General features: G+C 43.8%; 1 protein-coding gene across 7 annotated transcripts in view; it reads right to left on the bottom strand.

Moving 5' to 3' along the window:
* Window positions 1–14,825, bottom strand: part of ABCC5 (ATP binding cassette subfamily C member 5) — a 45,441-nt gene extending 30,616 nt beyond the window's left edge. For 3 of the 7 annotated variants that reach the window (XM_041468066.1, XM_041468065.1, XM_041468064.1), the window contains exons 1-5: window positions 14,711–14,784; window positions 14,102–14,168; window positions 13,365–13,536; window positions 581–741; window positions 167–322 (exon numbers count right to left, since the gene is read on the bottom strand). In XM_041468066.1, coding sequence (XP_041324000.1) covers window positions 167–322; window positions 581–741; window positions 13,365–13,490 — 443 coding nt within the window. In that variant the 5' untranslated portion in view covers window positions 13,491–13,536; window positions 14,102–14,168; window positions 14,711–14,784. Of the gene's footprint in view, window positions 1–166; window positions 323–580; window positions 742–13,364; window positions 13,537–14,101; window positions 14,169–14,710 lie in introns of those variants that run through there. The other 4 variants (XM_041468054.1, XM_041468055.1, XM_041468056.1 and 1 more) reach the window with 4 other exon arrangements.
* Between the last annotated feature and the right edge of the window lie 3,722 nt (window positions 14,826–18,547).

The following is an 18,547-nucleotide window of genomic DNA, read 5'->3' as shown; positions in this document are numbered from 1 at the left end:
GAATGAGAAAGTTGTCTCTGAAAAATGAAAGTGAATTCCACCATTCTGAGAAAGGCAAAACAAAATGTCAGTGCTGCTCTTCTAGGGCAACACTATACCATTGCCTGCATGTAATGACATGTAATAAATAGAAACAAGAAAATAATAGTGAACTACATGTCTTTACCTTCTGCAGTTGACATCTGAAGACTCGTGCCTTGACAAAGACCATACATCATCCATAAACAATTCCCCTTTCTTGTATGCTCTGTGGGCCAAAGGAGTGAGCCAGGAGAAGGTCATGGAGGAAAAAAGCCCAGCATTGTCAACCGGGTGCTGGTGTCTAAAAGAATTTAAAAAAAAGAAAAAAGAAAAATCACAAACAAATGAAAAAGGAAACAGGAAATGTAAATCTTCAAGAAAAACAAAGCCTCCTCTCATTGAAAGCACTCAGAGTACCAAATGGTCCATGCCAGCCACACTTGCTAAACAAATTCTGATGTTTCCAGTACCAGTCAGCAGACCTACATCTGCAATTCTGCTTTGTCACTGGTTTGAAAAGCAAATGCTGTATCAGTTCTGTGGTAGCCTAAAGACGTACTTGGAAGTGGTCCGTATGGGTTTCAGTGCATTCAGACCATGGTGGTATTTGCCCTTGTGATGCTCTTCATCCAGCATTCTCAGCTGGGAATGCACAGAGATGTCCAGTGGCAGGCCCTCTGCCCGAGCTGCTGCTTCCAAGGCATCCTGGCATTCAATCTGCTTTTACAAGAAAGACAACAGATTCAGACTTCAAAACTACATTTGAAGTCCATGACTCCCATCTCCAGCAATTTTGCACCTCTTTCTTCTGCAAATTATTGTGCAACAATCACAGTCATCAATGTCTTAGACCACAGGCTTCATCCCAGCAGCAAAGCCATGGAAGGCACAGGTTCTAGATCTGTGTTAAGACTGCTGCATTTGTAAAACATAAATTAGTACCAGTATTGCACGTGTGCATTCAAAGGATAAACGGAGAGACCAGACTAATCCTGCCACAGGAAATACAATAGAGAAAAATTACAGCATCAAGTACCTATGATATCAGAACAGGAAGTCAATGACTGGCTTATGCAGTGAAATTAAGACATTTTCTTGATGAACTTACAAATTCAGATACTCTTATCCACAGAAAATACAAGGTATTTTCAGAATGCTACTAAAGTCCCTTCTTCAAAAACACTTTAGATTAGATCTCAAAAACCTGCACCAAGCAGAACTGTACTTACTTTTATCATGTTTCCCGCTTTTTTCTCTTTTTCCCTAATCTAAATGGAACAAAGATGACAATTTTCTCTGCTCCCAGGCACAGTTTCTCAATAGCTCAGCAACTTTGGTAATAGCCACTTACTCAAAAGGCAAATTTTATCTCAGGGAGGGTTTCCACAGCCCCAGTGAAAGGCAGACTTAAATGCTAATCCAAGAGGAGAAACAGCAGTGATACAGGATAGTCAAAATGTTGCAGAGTTTCAACAAATCTTTTGATGAGCAGTCAGATGAGGCAAAACTACAGAGGAGATGAGCCTGTTATCTGTACTGGCAGAGGGCCCTTGACTGGTTCTGCTAACTTGATGTGCCATTTATTGCAGCACTATGTTACCTGCTTGTATTCTAGTTTATTGCAACTAAGCTACTTTGTAGAAAAAAAAAAATTCTGAGGCAAAAATCTTCCTGAAGGTCTTACAAAGATACTATGATTCTACCTTTATTAGCTGACTTACCAGAGCCAAGTTAGCTTATTTCCTTGAAAAGAAACAACTGTGATGCTTTGTAGCCTCCAACAAACACTAAATGCAAGCACTTGGTTCCTGACTTCCAAGTCACGTCATTGTTTTTGGAAATGTCACCAATTATCTTGGTCTTTGTCTGTACTATGTTAACAGGTAATAGTATAGCACACTAAGACACTGTTTTCACCCATGAGAAGGACGAGAACAGGAAACTGAAAATGTCACCAATCTGTCCCTTACTTACTTAACCAAAGTAGTTAAAAAGTGCCTAAGCATGTTGTCAGCAATCCACAGTTCTACCTCAAAAAACTTATTTGCTAAGCTATCACCTAAAGCTATGGTAACAAAGGATAGCCAAATAACATGAAAACAAAAGAACATTAAAATCTTATGACACATGGAATGACTCAAAAATACACAGTACTTGAAATCTGAATTCAAAGACTTCTCACTCAATTTATATTAAATTACTGACTCACTAAGGCAACACTGCCTTACTAAACCCTATGCAAATCAGCATTAATAAGGGACTTGCCATAAACATCCCAAAGGAGCCAGTAGCAGGGAAGAGTTCTGCACCACCTCTTTTCTGGATACAGCAGAGGAATTTTTAACTGGTTTGTTGTGTTACCCTCACAAGAGGCCCAGGGCAGATCTGCCCAAACATCTTGTTGCTGATAACACGCTTGTTTCTAAGTGATGCCATAAGCTAGTTATATAAACATTGCTTTTCAGAGCACAAGGAAAAGTGCCTATAAGTAAAAAAAAAAACAAAAAGTCCAAAACAGAAAACACTATGTTGATGAGCATAAAAATAGATTTTCACCCACTTAGAAACAAGAATAGCTTTTTAATAAGTAAGCACAATTGCAAGGGGTTTAGGCAGTCCAAAGATAATATTCATAAATAATCACTGTGAAAAATAATTAAACTCTCCAGAGCTGCTCAAGAGTTCTCTCAGCAAATGTGGAAAAGCTGCATTGATAAAGATGAGGGCACTGCCTTTGAAAGGCCTTTACAATGTCTTGCCATAGAGACAAATACAAGCACAGACCCCTCATTGAGAGCCCTGCTCATCTCCATCTTGGTGAGATTGTCAAAATCCCACATGTAAGACTAGCAAGAAACAAATACACCACACCACGGTACAATTAAAATTTAAGAACAACTCCACAGTTCTGTGTAGTTCTCTGAAGATTTTCTAATCTTCAAAGCAAGTTTATCAGGAAGAAGTGAGGCTCCTAAGTTGTTCTACAATGCACTTCAGAAACAAAAGACTGAAGTAAAAAAACCAAAACAACCCCAACACTTAATTTAGGTTTCTGATTAGGTTTTCTGATTGCCTGCATGTGTGCACAGTTTTCTTGGAAACCAATGCCTTGAGTCATTATCAATGTGCTACAACAGGCTCCAGCTCTGCTCTTGAAATAAATGTCAAATAAACAAAAATAAGTTAAAATACAATTTTTCTAATTCATCAACTTATTAATATGCCAAAGCAAGCAATGAAATGTGATACAACATGGTACTGATAACTCCAAAGAAATGCTCACAGAAACAAAACTAGTCTAAATCAGATATTGCTAACTGGAAGAGGAAGATTCATTCAGACATTTATTGAGAAAAAGCAGATGATTACTCAGCAGCAACAAAAGGTCAAAAAAACAATGAAGAATTGTTACAAAAGACAAGGGATAAAACAGAAAACATTATCATAACACTTAAACCCTAGGGTTTGCATCCTTTTTGAGCACCAGACTACGCCCCTTGTCACTTCAATTCAAAAAAGGTATTAAATTTACTTTCCTTGATCAATAATAACAATGGCGTTGGGATAGCATAAACTTAAGATTTTTCAGCTGGATAGATAAAAGGAATAAAGATACAGGTATTTGAGAGGTCCATAAAGCCTGTTGAAAGAGAGTGTGACCACCAACTGTTCTTACAACAAAAGAACAAGGCACACCTAAATTGAGAAGTCTCTATCAGAGGATACTGTAAGGTTCAAATGAATAAATGGACTAAACACTGGAGAAATAAACTCACATAGGATAAGCATATCATGGCTTAAACGCATGACAGAGAGCAAGAACAGTCATTGATCCAGCACCTTATTAATAGCTGGTGAATGCCAAATAAATTTGCTGCAGCCATTGGCATCTCCTAACAGAGCAAAACAGTATGCACTCCACAGGCCATGAAGCTCTGACACACCTGAGTAGAGGCTGATACAATTCAATAAATTACTATAAGAATTAACAGATTAAGAAAACAGTTAAACCTTAAATCTTGGGCCAAGTCCCCAAGAGTGCGGCGGGCACCAAGGAAGCATCACTGCACACATGATCTTCCTTCACGGGTGGGTCACAGAGGGGCAGAGAAAGAGAAGCACAGTTGGCGCTGCCACCACAGAGCACACCTGCCCTATCTGACATTCTGCAGCTTAGGAAAACAACAAAACCATACAAGCACCTGTTGGCATGAATTCCTTGTCAAAAAATTGGTCGCAGCAATGGTAAGTACATAAGGTAATGAAAGCCAGAAAGATTACACGGTTGACTCAAGACATGACAGAAAGCCTGAGTGAGATGAGGAAAATGAGTGGTTTAGGGGCAAGGGAAAACTATTTGCTCATTAAATTAGAGACAGACATAATCTACAATCCAAGGTCATGAAAACACAGGAAGTTTAGGAGGCAAGCTACAAAGCTGTCATATACACGTGATGTCAGAAGTTCCACAGGAAGCAAGAATGACATGAGGAAACTTAGAAAGGCAAGCAAACTCAAGTATGTGAACTTGCACACCTCTGAAAATGTGCTAAGCATGTAATATGGGCATCTGAGGATGGGGAACAGGTAAAGAAAAAGGAAGTAGCTGTTATGTAGGTGGGAAGCAGAAAGCCACCCAGGTAGATTCTAGCCTTTCACACAGTCCTATTTATATAACAATAATAACAATCTCCTATTTAAGAGAAGGTAGCAATTATTGGTTTGACAATTGTAACATGACACAACTGCAAAGCCAGACAAGACCAGAGGCAAAGCAAAACAGATTTTTCCACCCCTTACTCGTCTTGCAGAGGAAGAATCTGATGTGTGCCTACAACCCAAACCCCACCAAACAGCTTTGTCCCTTCTTCCCTAAGGCAGAACATCTTCCAGGGCTCAGATCACAGCAGGGAAGAAGCTGCATCTCTTCTGGTCCTTCCAGCAGCTGACAGGAAACTAGAACAGACCTGTAACTACTTTTTTACTAATCCTCGCAGCTGACATAGAATACTAAAGCTACTGTGGTTGACTTATTGTTATGAACTTAAAATTGATTTATTTAAGTTGTAAAGGTCTCTGAATTGGCAACACTGCAGAACAAAACTCCTACCTCTTGCATTTAGCAGCCAGAGCTCAGCAGGCTTCCTCATGCCTTTAAAGTTCCCAGCAAGGAGAGGCAAATGGGAAACCTAGAGACTAGAACAGCAGAGCTCAGAACTAGGTGGGCATGTGATGAGAAATAATTCTATCATCATCAGTGCTGCTCAGTGCTTAAGCATTTGCCATATTACAACTCAGGATGAAGAGCAATTTAAAAATATTTAAGACTTCATTAAAAGATTGGTGTTACAAAACAAGATTAGTGATTAGCTTGCATGGGCTGGGGAAGGGAAGAAAAGAACCAACTGTTCTATTTAGCTTAAGCACAACTAAAATAAAACAAGAGTCTAGGAAAAGATTCTCTGAAATTGTAATTACATTATTCTTCCCAGAAATTCCTCTGGGTCCAAGAATACTCCCACTAGAAAGGAGTAAGGGGTATATAAGCTGCTTCTGCAGGTAGCACAGGCAACCCCTAAAGCACTGTCCAAACTGCAAGTCATCAAACTCCAGAGCATCTGAAAATCAAATATATTTGCAGGTCCAAACATTGTCAAGTCTGCAGCTGCTTGGTGAAGCAGCAGAAGTGCCCTATGAACTTTACAGTCTACTAAGACAATTCTCTTCTTTCACTGGATTTGATGCAGTACACAATCTATAAAAATATTAATAAGGGGATTTGCAGCATTAGGCTCCCAGCCTTCTCTGTAGCTAGGATACTTTATGATACCTTGCCTGATTAAAACATGAGCCTATTTAAGACTAGTTTGGTGTATCATCCACCCATACCAGCTGTCTCCCTGATGCTGGGGCAACAAGGAGCAGGCACTGGGCAAGATCAGACAGTGGGTGTCAGGAAGGAGGCACTGATCCTTTAGGCATCTGCACAGATTGATTGCAAAGTACAGACAGCACAGCTGCAGTCACACAGCACCAAGGTGAGACCATCAGACAGTGTCAGATGCCTAGAAATTATGACTACAATTTCCATAACTGCTGAAAAGAACAAAATCAAACAGACTCCATTTTCTTCAACCTCCTGAAAGGGGGGTATAAATAAAACCTCACATCTCTGCTGCCTTCTCAGCTTCTGCTACCTGAAAGAACAGCTCTTCACAGCATCAAACACATAGCCAAATGTAGGAATAAGTACAGCTGTGCCATATTTCTCTTGAAATATACAAACTAACTGTTCAGAAACATGTTCTGATTTACCACAGCAGTTCAGAGATGGAAAAGCTTGAAGTCCAGCTATTCACTTTAACAGTTACATGTGACTTGATCACACCAGATCCATTGTTACTTTTCTTGGCCAGGATTAGCAGAAGTTGTATTAACACTGGAGTCATGGTTTCAAAGCTAGCCTGAATTTATGCATCCTCAGATTAAAGCAGAAGTTTCCCAATAGTAATTGGTATTGATATCAAGGCTCTGTAGCGAAACAAGGTCAGGCTAAGTACATCTGGTAAGTCTGAGTATTTCAGTCACATATATTGAGCACTTTCACTTGAGGCACAGGAAGTCCTTGGTGAGGACAGGTATATCAGCTTCTTACAGGAATATTTCTTATTTTACCTGGCCCTTGAATTCTGGCCAGCATCAGCTTTGAGGTGAAATGTTCTCAACTCTTTCCTAGCAAATCCATTTATTCCTGCAATCCAAGAAATACAGAGTTTGGCATGAAGCGTTTGCTTTAGGATTTTGCAACTGTAGCTGCTATGAATGCAGTTGATAAGCAGCTGTGCATGTGCTTAGGCTTGTGGTATCCATGAATTCCTGTCTTATCTTTTGCATTAAAACCAGTATTCATGATCTTGTAAGCAAAGGTTTTAGGATTCATTCAAAACTAAGGCTGTACATTGATCATCCAGCACTGGAGCTACATAGCTCATGCACAGTGACAGCAGACTCCTTTGGAATTATTAATAACCAGCTTTAGAATTGGCACCCTACATGTCTCTGCCTATAAAGATGGGAAACCAACTCTTCATTAAGCAGATCAACCTAGCACAGCGCAGGCTGAGAATCTGGCTCCTGCCTTGCTCAGGTAAGCTCTGCTCTCCTGAACCACCCCAACACCCTGCCATGTGCTGGGGGTGTTCTTCAGCAACAAACTTTATGCAGGCCATGCCTAAGCCAGAACACAATAGAAGCTACACAAGTGAACTTTGTACACCACTTTGAGTATCCAGGGAGGTTTTGAACTTAAACTCCTATTGAGTGGAATCACCAATGAGTGACAGCAGAAGCCTTGACACCACGGCATTCATCAAGCCTAATACAACAATCTTGTATTGAACTCACCTTCCTGCACCAACACATGCTTCCACAAGCAAACAGTAAACTAGGAAACTCAAACAAAACATCTCAGGGCTCTAAACATGTTGACTTTGAAATTCATTAACCTTCATCCTCAAAAACAACTGAAACACAGATTTTGTTTGTGGAACAGCTTGCTTGCCATCTGTGGTTCAGAGCACAACTAACTATTCCTTATCAAAAGGATACGAATTTTCAAAAACTAATAACCATCTCAGTGTCCCAAGACATCAGAACCCCCACATATATGCGAGTTTTAAGTTGCTTCAAGCTAAGTTCATTAATAGTTTGGGATAGATGCAGTGAATATTTCTGGAAACACTCATAGCTGTGCACTGAAACAGCCATAGAGCAGAGTGTATGCAGCACTAATATAGAACACCACAATGGAAAAGATACTGCAAGATTTCCTTCACTGATAGCTAATCTACTCCTTGCACACTTCTGGTCATGAGCAGGCTGATTTAAAAATCTGCTCTGAACAGAGGAACAGCAACCCACAGTAGTCAAAGACAATACCAGCATATGGCCTGAGCTGAGGTTTTATGCTGTGGCTAAGACTTAGAAAAAAGATGGCTGTGCACTAAGGAAGGCAGTCAAGTTCCAATGGAAGCTGTGAATTATCCAGAATATCGATGTTCCTCTATAAAATGTCTCTGCCTAGTCACAGACCTCACCTTTTTGTTCCTCCTGTTAAGTGGAAGGTATTCTCTGATACCACAAACCCTCCTCCAAGTGTCAAATAAACTTTTGAAACATGACTGGCTGTGGAAATGCTCCTTTCTCAGATGGTGATATGTGCATTTAGGCATGGAGGACAAGGCAGAGATAACCCTTCTGCAGTGTGGTTAGAGGGTCATCCTAAAGCATACACCAAACAATTCTAGGATCTTCTATCAAGTGATCCTTGACAGAATCACCTGATTCTGTGATTACTGTGTCAGTGACTGCCTTACTAGCAGAAGTTCAATGATAAAACAACTTAACAAAACATTATTATAACCTCTTTGGGGATATCATGGAATTAATGCATCTTTAGAAAGCACCACAAATGTTTGCTTCTGCACTTAGTCTGTGTTCAGAGTTCTCAAAGATAATAGAACTGCTGCTACTGCAAAAAATCAGATTTTAAAATTTCGTTTTTATTTGACTTGAAAAAGTAAAGTGTTTACTTGGTTATGAAAATATGCAGTCATCTGGAAAAACGCAGACACATCCAGCAGCTTCAGCTACAAAAAGCAGTTTATAGTTAAGCTGTCTAGGACTGTTCTAAGCATGGAGTGCACAGGCAGAAGTACCCAGGCTACACTCACACCCCTATTTTTAACCTGTTGTTCAGTTGACTCAGACACTCAGATGCTTCAGAGAGGTTGAGGCAGAATTGATCTATTTAAATACTCAGTGATAAATCACTTCAAAGCTATCAGTGCTTGAAGGATTTACATCAATTCCAGCAAGTTCTGATCACATTCCCTGCTGTCTTGGGCAAAAGATGTCAGAAACAAACCTGAAAAACAAGAGATCAAGGTAAGGACAGGAATATTAGTAGGGCTTCTGATAGCTAAAGTTAGCAACACATTTCCTGCATGTTTGAAGTGATCTCTACAGTTCCCCTGGCTGGTGCCTTGAAATGCAGCAATTTTCACTTGAGATTCACCACAGATGCAGTCATTATCCTTCAGCAGCAAGAACTTAATCCTGAACAGTACATTCCAGCCAGAACCAACTACAGCTTGGAGTACAATTTGTAAATAAGTGCTGTAGCATCGTTAACGTGGGGAGTCAAATTCCAAGAATTGAGTTCTCATAAGCTCTGTATATTGTAGAAGCAGCTTGTTCTCATATCCTACTCTATTGTAACTGCAATGGGGTAGGAAAGCTAAATTAATTGCCTGCTATACCACCAAATAAATGCAAAATCTACATTTGAGACAAGCCTATTCCAAAAGCATTTAAAAACTTTTTAAAAATAAATTATTTCTCTTCCTCAGTTGTCATTTCATAGCATATTTCACGGACAGTGGGGTCTGCTCTCCCCAGGATACACTGCTTCCATGAGTAAAACCATATGCAATTATCTCAGCTGCAAGTAAAGGGCACAGGCACATTCTGAGAACAGAAAGTCCTAAAGGTGTAAGTACAAATCAACGTTTCAAAACATCCCGTAATTATTACTCACTGGTCATGTAACAGCTTTTACAGATGAAGACCACTCACTGTAGTGCTGGGCAGCAAGTGCACCTACAAGTTCTCCAGCAGAGGCATGTACCCACATACAATAAGCCCAATTAGTATGTACTATGCAGGGGGAACATGTAGTTAAGACTGTTTTGTAAGCTACATTAAGGTCTCCAAAGACTTAAAAATCAATTGTTATCAGAACACACTGCAGACACTTACTCATGAGGTGAATACATGTATTCAAAAGCTGAATAAATTTTTTCTTGAATTTCAGTCCCAAAGTGCCTATTTCAAAGGTCCATATTTCTATAGCAACATTCTCATTAAGTACCAGGAAATGCTGGATTAGACCTACTTATATTGCAGAATTATTTCAATTATGATTCCAGGAAGCCTATTTGAAAAGCTCCTGTCTTTCAGAGATGTGATCTCTCAAGCTGTGACCAAGCAGCATTTAAGCTTCCAAGGAAAGAATTGCAAGTTCTTTTTCACTATTGTCATGAACACACTTGCAGTAGTTTGAAACAGCATCCTTTCAGCAGGAAATAAATACAAGAATGGAGGTTTCAGACAGAAAATGGAAAGCTGAATATAACCTTTATGCAATGCAAAGAAGAGACATACAAAAAAAGCTCTGGGACCTTGGCTCAATTGTAAAACAGGTCTTTCACCTGTAAAGATCATGATTAGAAAACTAACTAGGCTTGTCTGCTTCAAGTTAAGAAGGATGCAGAAAATGCAGCAATACAGGCAACAAAAAACCCCAATGAGTCATATTATTGATCAGCCAAGTGTACTTGTAGCCCTGCCAGAAGCAGTCATCACCACTGGCCATGAACCAGTGGCCCTTGACTGCTGTCCCCAGAGCATTCTACCTCACCCTGTAAGGGTGCACCATGTTAGCAAGAAGGCTACCTCATGCAGTGAAATTCTGCTGCAAAACAGCCTTAAACTTGCATTCCACAAAGATCTAAAGTTAGTGGTGAAATAACAGCCTACATCTGCTTGCAGCTTGTTCCTGGCAATACACATCATGCTTACAGCTTAGTCATTTTATGGTCAGCCTAATTCAAATCCTGAGCCAGATTTGCTACAAGAAATTTGAGAGTCACAACGTCGCTGCTGATGGTACACTGGACTTTGTTGTCCAAGTGACAGAGCTCCACTACAGCTTATCCCTCTGAACTGCTGTGGTCCTACCCTTCCTCATCACACCAGCCCTCCACTGTGTTCTGTCACCAGCTGTGCCAGCCAAGTCTATTTAGGCATCTCACCCAATCCAGGATCCATAAAAGATACAGTAGCAAAGGACAGAGTTCCTTCTCTTCCCTTGACACACCATTTTCTTCCCAGCTTCTACCATTTTCTTACATGCAGAGGGAAAGTGCTTAGCCAAACAGACAAAGCTCAGCCTTACGAAAGGGAAGTTTTTGCTCTTCCCTAAGCCAAGCATGCTGCTGAAACCAGAGCTTGTTTCAACTAGAAAGGGAAAAACTTGGTACACAAACATGAATGACTAACTTAGATAAGGTGTTATGAATACTGCTCCTTTTACTTAACCTTAGTATTCTGCAAGCAAGCAGGATTTAATCTCACTGACATGTAGCAACAAATTCAGAGCTGTTTGTGTCTGTGGACTATATACACCTGAGCTGCAAGGCTAGCAAAACAAAAGTGGTACCAATGTATGAGCTAGAAATTAACACAACCTTGGCATACTGAACAAGATAACTACCAAGTAAAGTGGGCTATCAGAACCAGAAGATTCCATTAGCAAAACAAGTTAAGCTCCTTCTTCTACTCAAAGAGAACAAACAAGATAAAAGTTCAATATGAACTTGGGTAAGTTAGGGCTTGGGTAAGTAAGCCTTTCTCTTACATCAGTAATCACAAGTTTACAGAACCCGTCTTTTGCAATCAATTATCTGTGTGTACCACCCTGTAGTCATAGGCAGCACATCAAATGGTAGGGGTAGAAGGGTAAAAAAGACCAGCAACAGAGCTAAGCTGACCTGAAGCTGCCTCAGTTAGAGATTTTCATGCCAGGCTGTACAGACATGCAGGATTTGGCTTACTTTCAGTCTTCACAAAAGAAAAAAAAAGGAGCAAAAAAATGTAAAGTACCCACAAATATGCTGGTTTCATGATTTCATTTAATTAAAAATTTACAGGTAAGATAAGGATTGTTTCCTTTAAAAGTTAAATCCTGATTAGACGATGCAGACCAAAAGGGAGAGATAACATGCAATGATTACTGCTGAACTCCACTGCCAGTGGTCAGGAAATAGAGCTGCCCACCAATAGCATCACTGTTGTCACCAGCAATTTGACAGAGCAGATTTGCTACTGGACAGGGCAGGGTCGGTGGCAAGCCCATGACATCAACATCATAAAAGCCGTTAAAAATCCGCACCGTGACTCCGGAGCGCTCGCGGCTCTGCATCGGTGCCTGCTCTAATGCAATCAGACAGCACCTTGCTGAACACCGTCAGCAGCACTGTGCTGAGTCATAGAGCCTGTGGGGACACCCGAGCTGCAGGGCCTGCCAGCCAGCCTGCACTCAGCTGCTGCAGAGCTGAGCTCTCCAGTCCCAAACTCAGCAGTGCAGCACTGGGAAACCCTCAAACCCACTGAAACGAGGGAAGCGAAAATACAGACTATCTCAGCATCTACTACAACACAGCAGAGATTAAGCCTTTTTAGAGGCCTTCACAATTCCTTCATACAAATACAGCAAGTTCCCCTATTTCCAACCCTCTCACAGGCAATCTATGTGGAATGACCAGCAGCACATACGCAAGGAACTCATCATTGTGAAAATCAGACAGAAGCACTATTAACTTTATTTGTCTTCAGAAAAATCTACAGTGTGTATCTGTGTGTATACACATATATATCAGTCCTTGGAGTATTTCAGAAAAGGTCAAGAGCAGGATATGCAAGAAAATATTAGCTGCTCTGAATGCTAGCACTGGAATATCTTTAACCTTCTTTAGCTAGCAGAGGTTATTAGTTTCTGACCATATCTTTCATCAGCGTGGGTGTTTCCATTTCTCTGAGCCTTTTTTCCTTCTAGCACTTGGTAGTATACGCACTCTTCCCAGTGAAAACAAGCTCTACAAATTAGAAGCTCTGAACAATGACAAGGCAGCTCTAAGCCAGTGGTTATTTCAAGACCCAGTTCTCAAAATAAACTAGAATTATGACGGTGCCTCACCATGTTAAATACACAGATGTTCAAGAAAGTGTTCAATAATAATTACTTTCATCTGAGGGGAAAAGTAAAAAAGTCATGCTACTAGAAGAAGTTAGACATCTGTTTTAGAAAATTAATCCTTGAAACAACCATGGCATGATTAAGAGTTTTTTCAGCTGTCAACACTGAATGGTGCGTGATTTGTGCCGAGTGCTTCGCTGCTCTTGCTTGGTTGTAATGATTCTCTAAAACACAAAGATTTAAAAAATTTCCTTGATTCACATCAATAGCTGAATACTAGAAAAAAGTTTTGTTCAAATGTTACTGAAAAGCCACATTCAAAAGTGAAAAATGCTTAATAGGTGCTAAGACCTGTTACCAAAATAGCTACAGCATCCCTTGGAATGACCTCTTCCACACAATAGGCAATACTCATTATTGACCTTCAATGCAGCAAATCTATATACAGCTGGCACAGCAAAAAGGCTGCTGCATGCAATTTAATAAGCATAAAGACTGCAAAATAAACAATGAAAAAGAAACTGACCTTAAGTTTAGAATGTGGAAAATTAGACTCTTCCTGCTCTTCATGCACCGAGTCAGCTCTCTCCCTCACACTCCTATACCCAGGACTGGGTATAATGTACTCTTTTCCTATGTCGATGTCTTTCATCTTCTGTAAACGCCAGGGTTTACACGTGTATTTTCACCTCAAGTATCTGAAAAATAATGAAATTCCCCTTCATTATGCACCATGCCAAATATACCAGTTACTTTTAGTTACCTATTTTTAAAGTTAATTTTCAAAATCAAAATCGATAAGCAATTACAAATTAGTTATATTACAAAAAGCTGTAATAACATGGCTTTCGAAGTCCACGCAAGACTAACTTCTCATGAACTAGTTTAAACATACCCTGAGATAACCAAATAGTACAATGATCCTCAATGCACTAGAGTGCTGTCATAGTTCCTCCCTGAGATCTCTGAAATACAATTATGCAATCTGACAGATTAAAGTAATAGCTACAGCATTTAGCTGAAACCCTGAGAAACTTTACTGGGAAGATCAAATCCCCAAAATCTTCTGTAAAGAGTTTGAAATTGCATATATCCAATAATGTATTGGTACAAAGTTTTGCAAAACCAATCTCTCTGGAGAGATCAGTTGATAAAATTAGTCAGAAACTGGAGAAAGCTATGTCCCTTCTCTATAGCATTGCTCACTTACTCCATAGGCTTGAGCTATTATTAAGTACAGACATGCACAGGAATGAGTCACACCTTCAGTGTTGCAGGTTTCCACCCAGTCTATCAAACTGCACTGAAAGGTCAGAAGGAGAACCAGAGTCTGGAAGACAAAAATCACTCCCCTCTGCAGGACTCCGGTTTATAACTCGGTTTAATCGCATTCTGCCACCCGCCTGCAACTAAGGCGATGGGAGATGCCTGGTTGCGCTACGCTGGCCAGACTGCACCAGCAGCTCTGCCGGAGTGCGCGGGGCTGCCAGGGCTCCGCCGCTGCAGCATCGCCGCCGAGAGCACCGCGGGGCCGAGCATGCTGCAGCCGCGGGCTCCGCGCCCCTCCCGGGCGGGGATGCGGGACAGCCCCCCGGCCGGACACCCCCCAGCAGCCCGGGGGGAGCCCCCCTCGGCTCTTCCCCGACGTCCCCGCCGCGCTGCCGCAAACACGGGAGCCGCCCCGCCCAGGGACAGGTGCCCCCGGTGCAGCCGAGGCGGGACAGAGCGCGGCGGGAGAAGGCAGCGCGCAGCCCCCTCACCGGGGGCGAGGTGAGGGGGCTGCTCGGCCGGGCTCCTGACAGGAGAAGGGACAGCAGAGCCGCCTCCTCACCACACCAAGGCTCGCCCGTCCCCGGTACCAGCCGCACTCACCTCCGCCCGCCGACGGCCCCGCCGCAGCTGCTCCGCTCCGCGACCGCGAACCCAAACAACGCCGCTTATAGCGGTTCCGGCGTCCCCACTGCGCCTGCGGGCGGGCGCTGCGGCGGCCGCTCCTTCCTGGTGCCCCACGGGAGATGTAGTCCGCCTCTCCGACCTGGGCACTCACTTACTTCCGATAGCGAACTACACTTCCCCCAAGGCCCCGCGCGGGTCAGCTTCGTTTGGCCGCGCCCCCGTCCCGCCGCGCCCCGCCCAGCCCCGTCCCGCCGCCGCTGCCGCAGCGTGGGGGGTCTGGAACGTTCGCCGCCCGTCGGGGCGGCCCCGCGGCGGGGCGGGCGCACCGGGGCACCGCACCTCTCGGCTCTAACCCGCTCGGGAGGGCGGCAGCGCAGCGCAATGCAATGCAGTGCAGTGCAACGCAGCACAACGCAGTACCGTGCTGAGCCGTGCCGTACCGGGCGGTACCGTGCAGTGCGGGACGGACGGGTCCTTCCACCGAGCCAGTGCCGGTGTGAAGAATTGGGGTCCTTTCTGTTCGGACACCGCACGCATAGCCGAAGGGCTGGCTCGGTGCTGGAGAGGGCGAGGGGAGTCTCGGTTCCCTCCCGGCGGCGGGGCTGCCGCAGGGCGCTGCCCGGTTTGCAGAGGCGGAGCGGCCGCCGCTGTGGCGGACAGAGCAGCAGTGGCGGCCTCGGTGTGCGCCCCTCCCGGCCGGCTCGCAGCAGCTTGTCACTGCCGCTTATCTACAGCCCCTCGGCCGGGGAAAGTGCCCTTATCTGGGGGCTCGACCTTGGCCGCAGCCGGGGCCGCCGTCAGTAGCGGCTCCGGCCGTGCCCGGCAGCCACTGCCGCAGGCCTGCGACGCGCTTCCCGAGGAGCCGGGAATGATTCCCTTGCCAAGCCCCAGCTGTGCCCTTCCAGCTCCCTCGGACCACCTGAATGGACGGGGAACTTGTCCCAGGGCTTTCACAGCCAAGCTTTGGCGGCTGAAAGGGATGGAAGCCGCGGCTGTGTGTCCCTGTGTGGTGGTGGCTGAGGGCCAGCAACCCTGCTTGCCCAAAAGAGTGTGGCACAGGGTGTCCAGCCCCGCCTCAGGGGAGTCAGGGAAGGAGATGGACACAGCTGCGTTTCCTCTCACAAAGGGCTGTAAATATCCTTAACAAACCCTGAGCTGTAGCTTCTCCCCTGCTGCGTTTAAATACCCTGTCCTCAGCTGACATCCTCCTTCCACCAGCCAGATTTGGCTGATGTCTCATTTAAGTGGTTTATGTAACGAGTGCCTGTTTGCACCGCAGTCCTTGCTCTCCTGTCAGGAATGTTGGTGAGAGTCAATTTGATAGAAATGCTGAAATGAACTCAGGTAAACAAGGGAGATGGGAATCTGGAAATAAAAGTGGACCAGAATACTCCCTCCAAGCCCACAAGCCAGAGGGAAAGCTAAAAGGTGTCACTGTGCAAGTAACAAGGACACCCTTAAGGAGGTACCAGAGAATCCCTGTAGAACTCCCTGACACACATGGTCACACATCCTGCAGATCTCTGACTATTTCTGGAAAAAACGAGAATCAGCTCTATTGCAGGTGCTCTTAACATTTTGGGACAGGGGAACTGACAGACAGACATACCTTGCCCAGATACAGGAGCCAAGAACAATTGTAACTGCTGCATTTTTCTGCTCTCTCTTCCCCAGACAGGGGAATCATGCACAATCACAATCATGCAGTTTCAGATTGGACTGGCATTTAGTTGGGGAAGACACTCAAGGTGCACTTCATGCTTTATAAATGCTATGTCCCAGCAAAATGTAGATTTTAGGACAGAAGCCAGGAGGCAATTTACAGTAAATCCCTGAACAGTAATTAAACTGACCTTTGTTTGCACCAAACGCTCTGGAATGTAGGGGTAAGTAAATGTCCAGATACTGAGCTGTGTAGTTAAACAGCATAAACAGAAAGGACAAAGAATGAATGATTGGGAAAATTAAGCTGTCTTAAAGCTTTAAAGTGAATTACTGGTATTTTCAGGTGTTGATCTGAAATTGTTCTGAGTGTGAGCATGTCTTTGGGCCCTGGGCTGTGGAGGCAAACAGAGCTGCTTTTTGGAGGTGGCTGGCTGGTTTTTGAGCTGCTGACATGTTGAAGCCCAAAGGCTCTGCATCACATGCCTGGAAAAGAAGAATATAAACCTCCATTATGCCAAAGTCATTACAAAATGAGTTCAGAAAGATGAGCAGAGGCTGTTGTTTAAGCCAAGGGAGCCAGAGCCCTGCCTACACTTGTTCTGTCCTCTATTTCTCCAGTGCTGGAGGAAGCCTGAGAGTAAAAGAGAGGACATGAGTGCTAGTAGAAAACTGCTGGTAAGTAATGATGTGTACACTCTACTGGGCAATGGGCTGGCAGCAACATCGGGAGCAGCATCAGGAATGTTTTCACACCTGTGGTCCTACGAGTATATTCTCCCTTAGTACAGAGGTGGGATGAAATGCTTAAGTAGGCATAACCCACTTTTTAGTGTGTCACAAGTCTCCTCCAGCGTTTGTTCTAAAGGCTATAAATGTCCTGGTGCTACCAGCCAGAGGAGTTACATCTTTAGCTCCAGTGGCAGCAGCTAATGCTTTTAGTGCTGCGAGTCCTGGATTCATCCCTGAGGGATGGGAGCTGTTACATAAACAAGGCCTGTACAGTATTAAAACTTGCCCTGATTCAAGATCTGGGATTTGCTGTAATCAGACCTGACTGCAAAAGAAAAGCAGAGCCAGACCAAAGAGCCAGCAGCAGCTTCAAAGACAAGACCTGCAGACCCGGGCAAGGAGGCAACATCTCACAATTCGTTTTCTTAGAGGGGTCCAGGAGCTGCTCCTCTCCACCCCAAAACAACCATCAGCAACAAACCTAAAGCAATGCTTGAAACAAACTGATTTGAGCCATTGGAGCAGAAAATGGAGCATCTCCAGATTGATCAGGAAAACTAAGGTTCAGTTTGTGGGAGTGTTGGTCTTTGTTCATCTGTCTCTCCTATTACATCTTCCCTGTAGGACCTGAGGACCTGCTTCTGCCTTTTGGGGAACTGAAGCAGGTACTGCCCAGGTGAATAAACTGAGCTGAACCCTGGATGAAAACAAACTTCTCAGGACATCTGAGCTTGAGGAGCATGGCTGCACTCAGTGGTCAATGTTTGGGTTCGTGTCATTGCAATTAAGACTAGCCATGCAAAACCCTGTTACAGACAGGACTAGGAAGCAGAGAATTCCTTATGTGCTGGAGGGATGCAAATGCCTAGTGAGCCCAGAAGACTCTGGCTGCAAAGGCTGGGTGAGTGACTAACAGGATGGTGAAGTCAGTGTTTTACTACTGGTAAAATATTGCAATGAGGCACTGAGATAACACAGCTTTTCTCTTTGCCCTGAAAGAAAAGCTGTTCCCCAAAGAAGCAGCACGATGTGATAGGACTGATACCCATGGAATTATGGAGAGTACCAGGAGGGTGAACAGGACTGGAGAACTGTCACGGCAGACTTGCCCCACACCCACTGCTTCCTTTCAGGTCTGTGGGCTCTGTGAGCTGTCTGGGGAACACGATATGCTTTGGTCAGTGTGGATGGTCCTTGAGGAGGTGTCTTCCTTTGACACAAATCTGGACACTGGGAAGACCAGTTCTTCCCCCTCTCCCAGATCCCCTTTCCTATGTACCTCATATGCAAAGGACATAATCTTCTTACTCTTCCCCACTGTGATGCTTGGTGCAGGGTGCTGACACTTGCATTTTCAGCATGAGTTTCCTGAGTGTGTCCCTCCTGATGAACATGCTGACAGTTGTTATGCTTGCTAGT

Source organism: Pyrgilauda ruficollis, unplaced genomic scaffold (genome assembly GCF_017590135.1).
Source record: "Pyrgilauda ruficollis isolate IOZ18807 unplaced genomic scaffold, ASM1759013v1 scaffold21, whole genome shotgun sequence".
NCBI lineage: Eukaryota > Metazoa > Chordata > Aves > Passeriformes > Passeridae > Pyrgilauda > Pyrgilauda ruficollis.
Note: the sequence above shows the minus strand (reverse complement) of the source record. Positions and strands in the feature narration are given on the sequence as shown.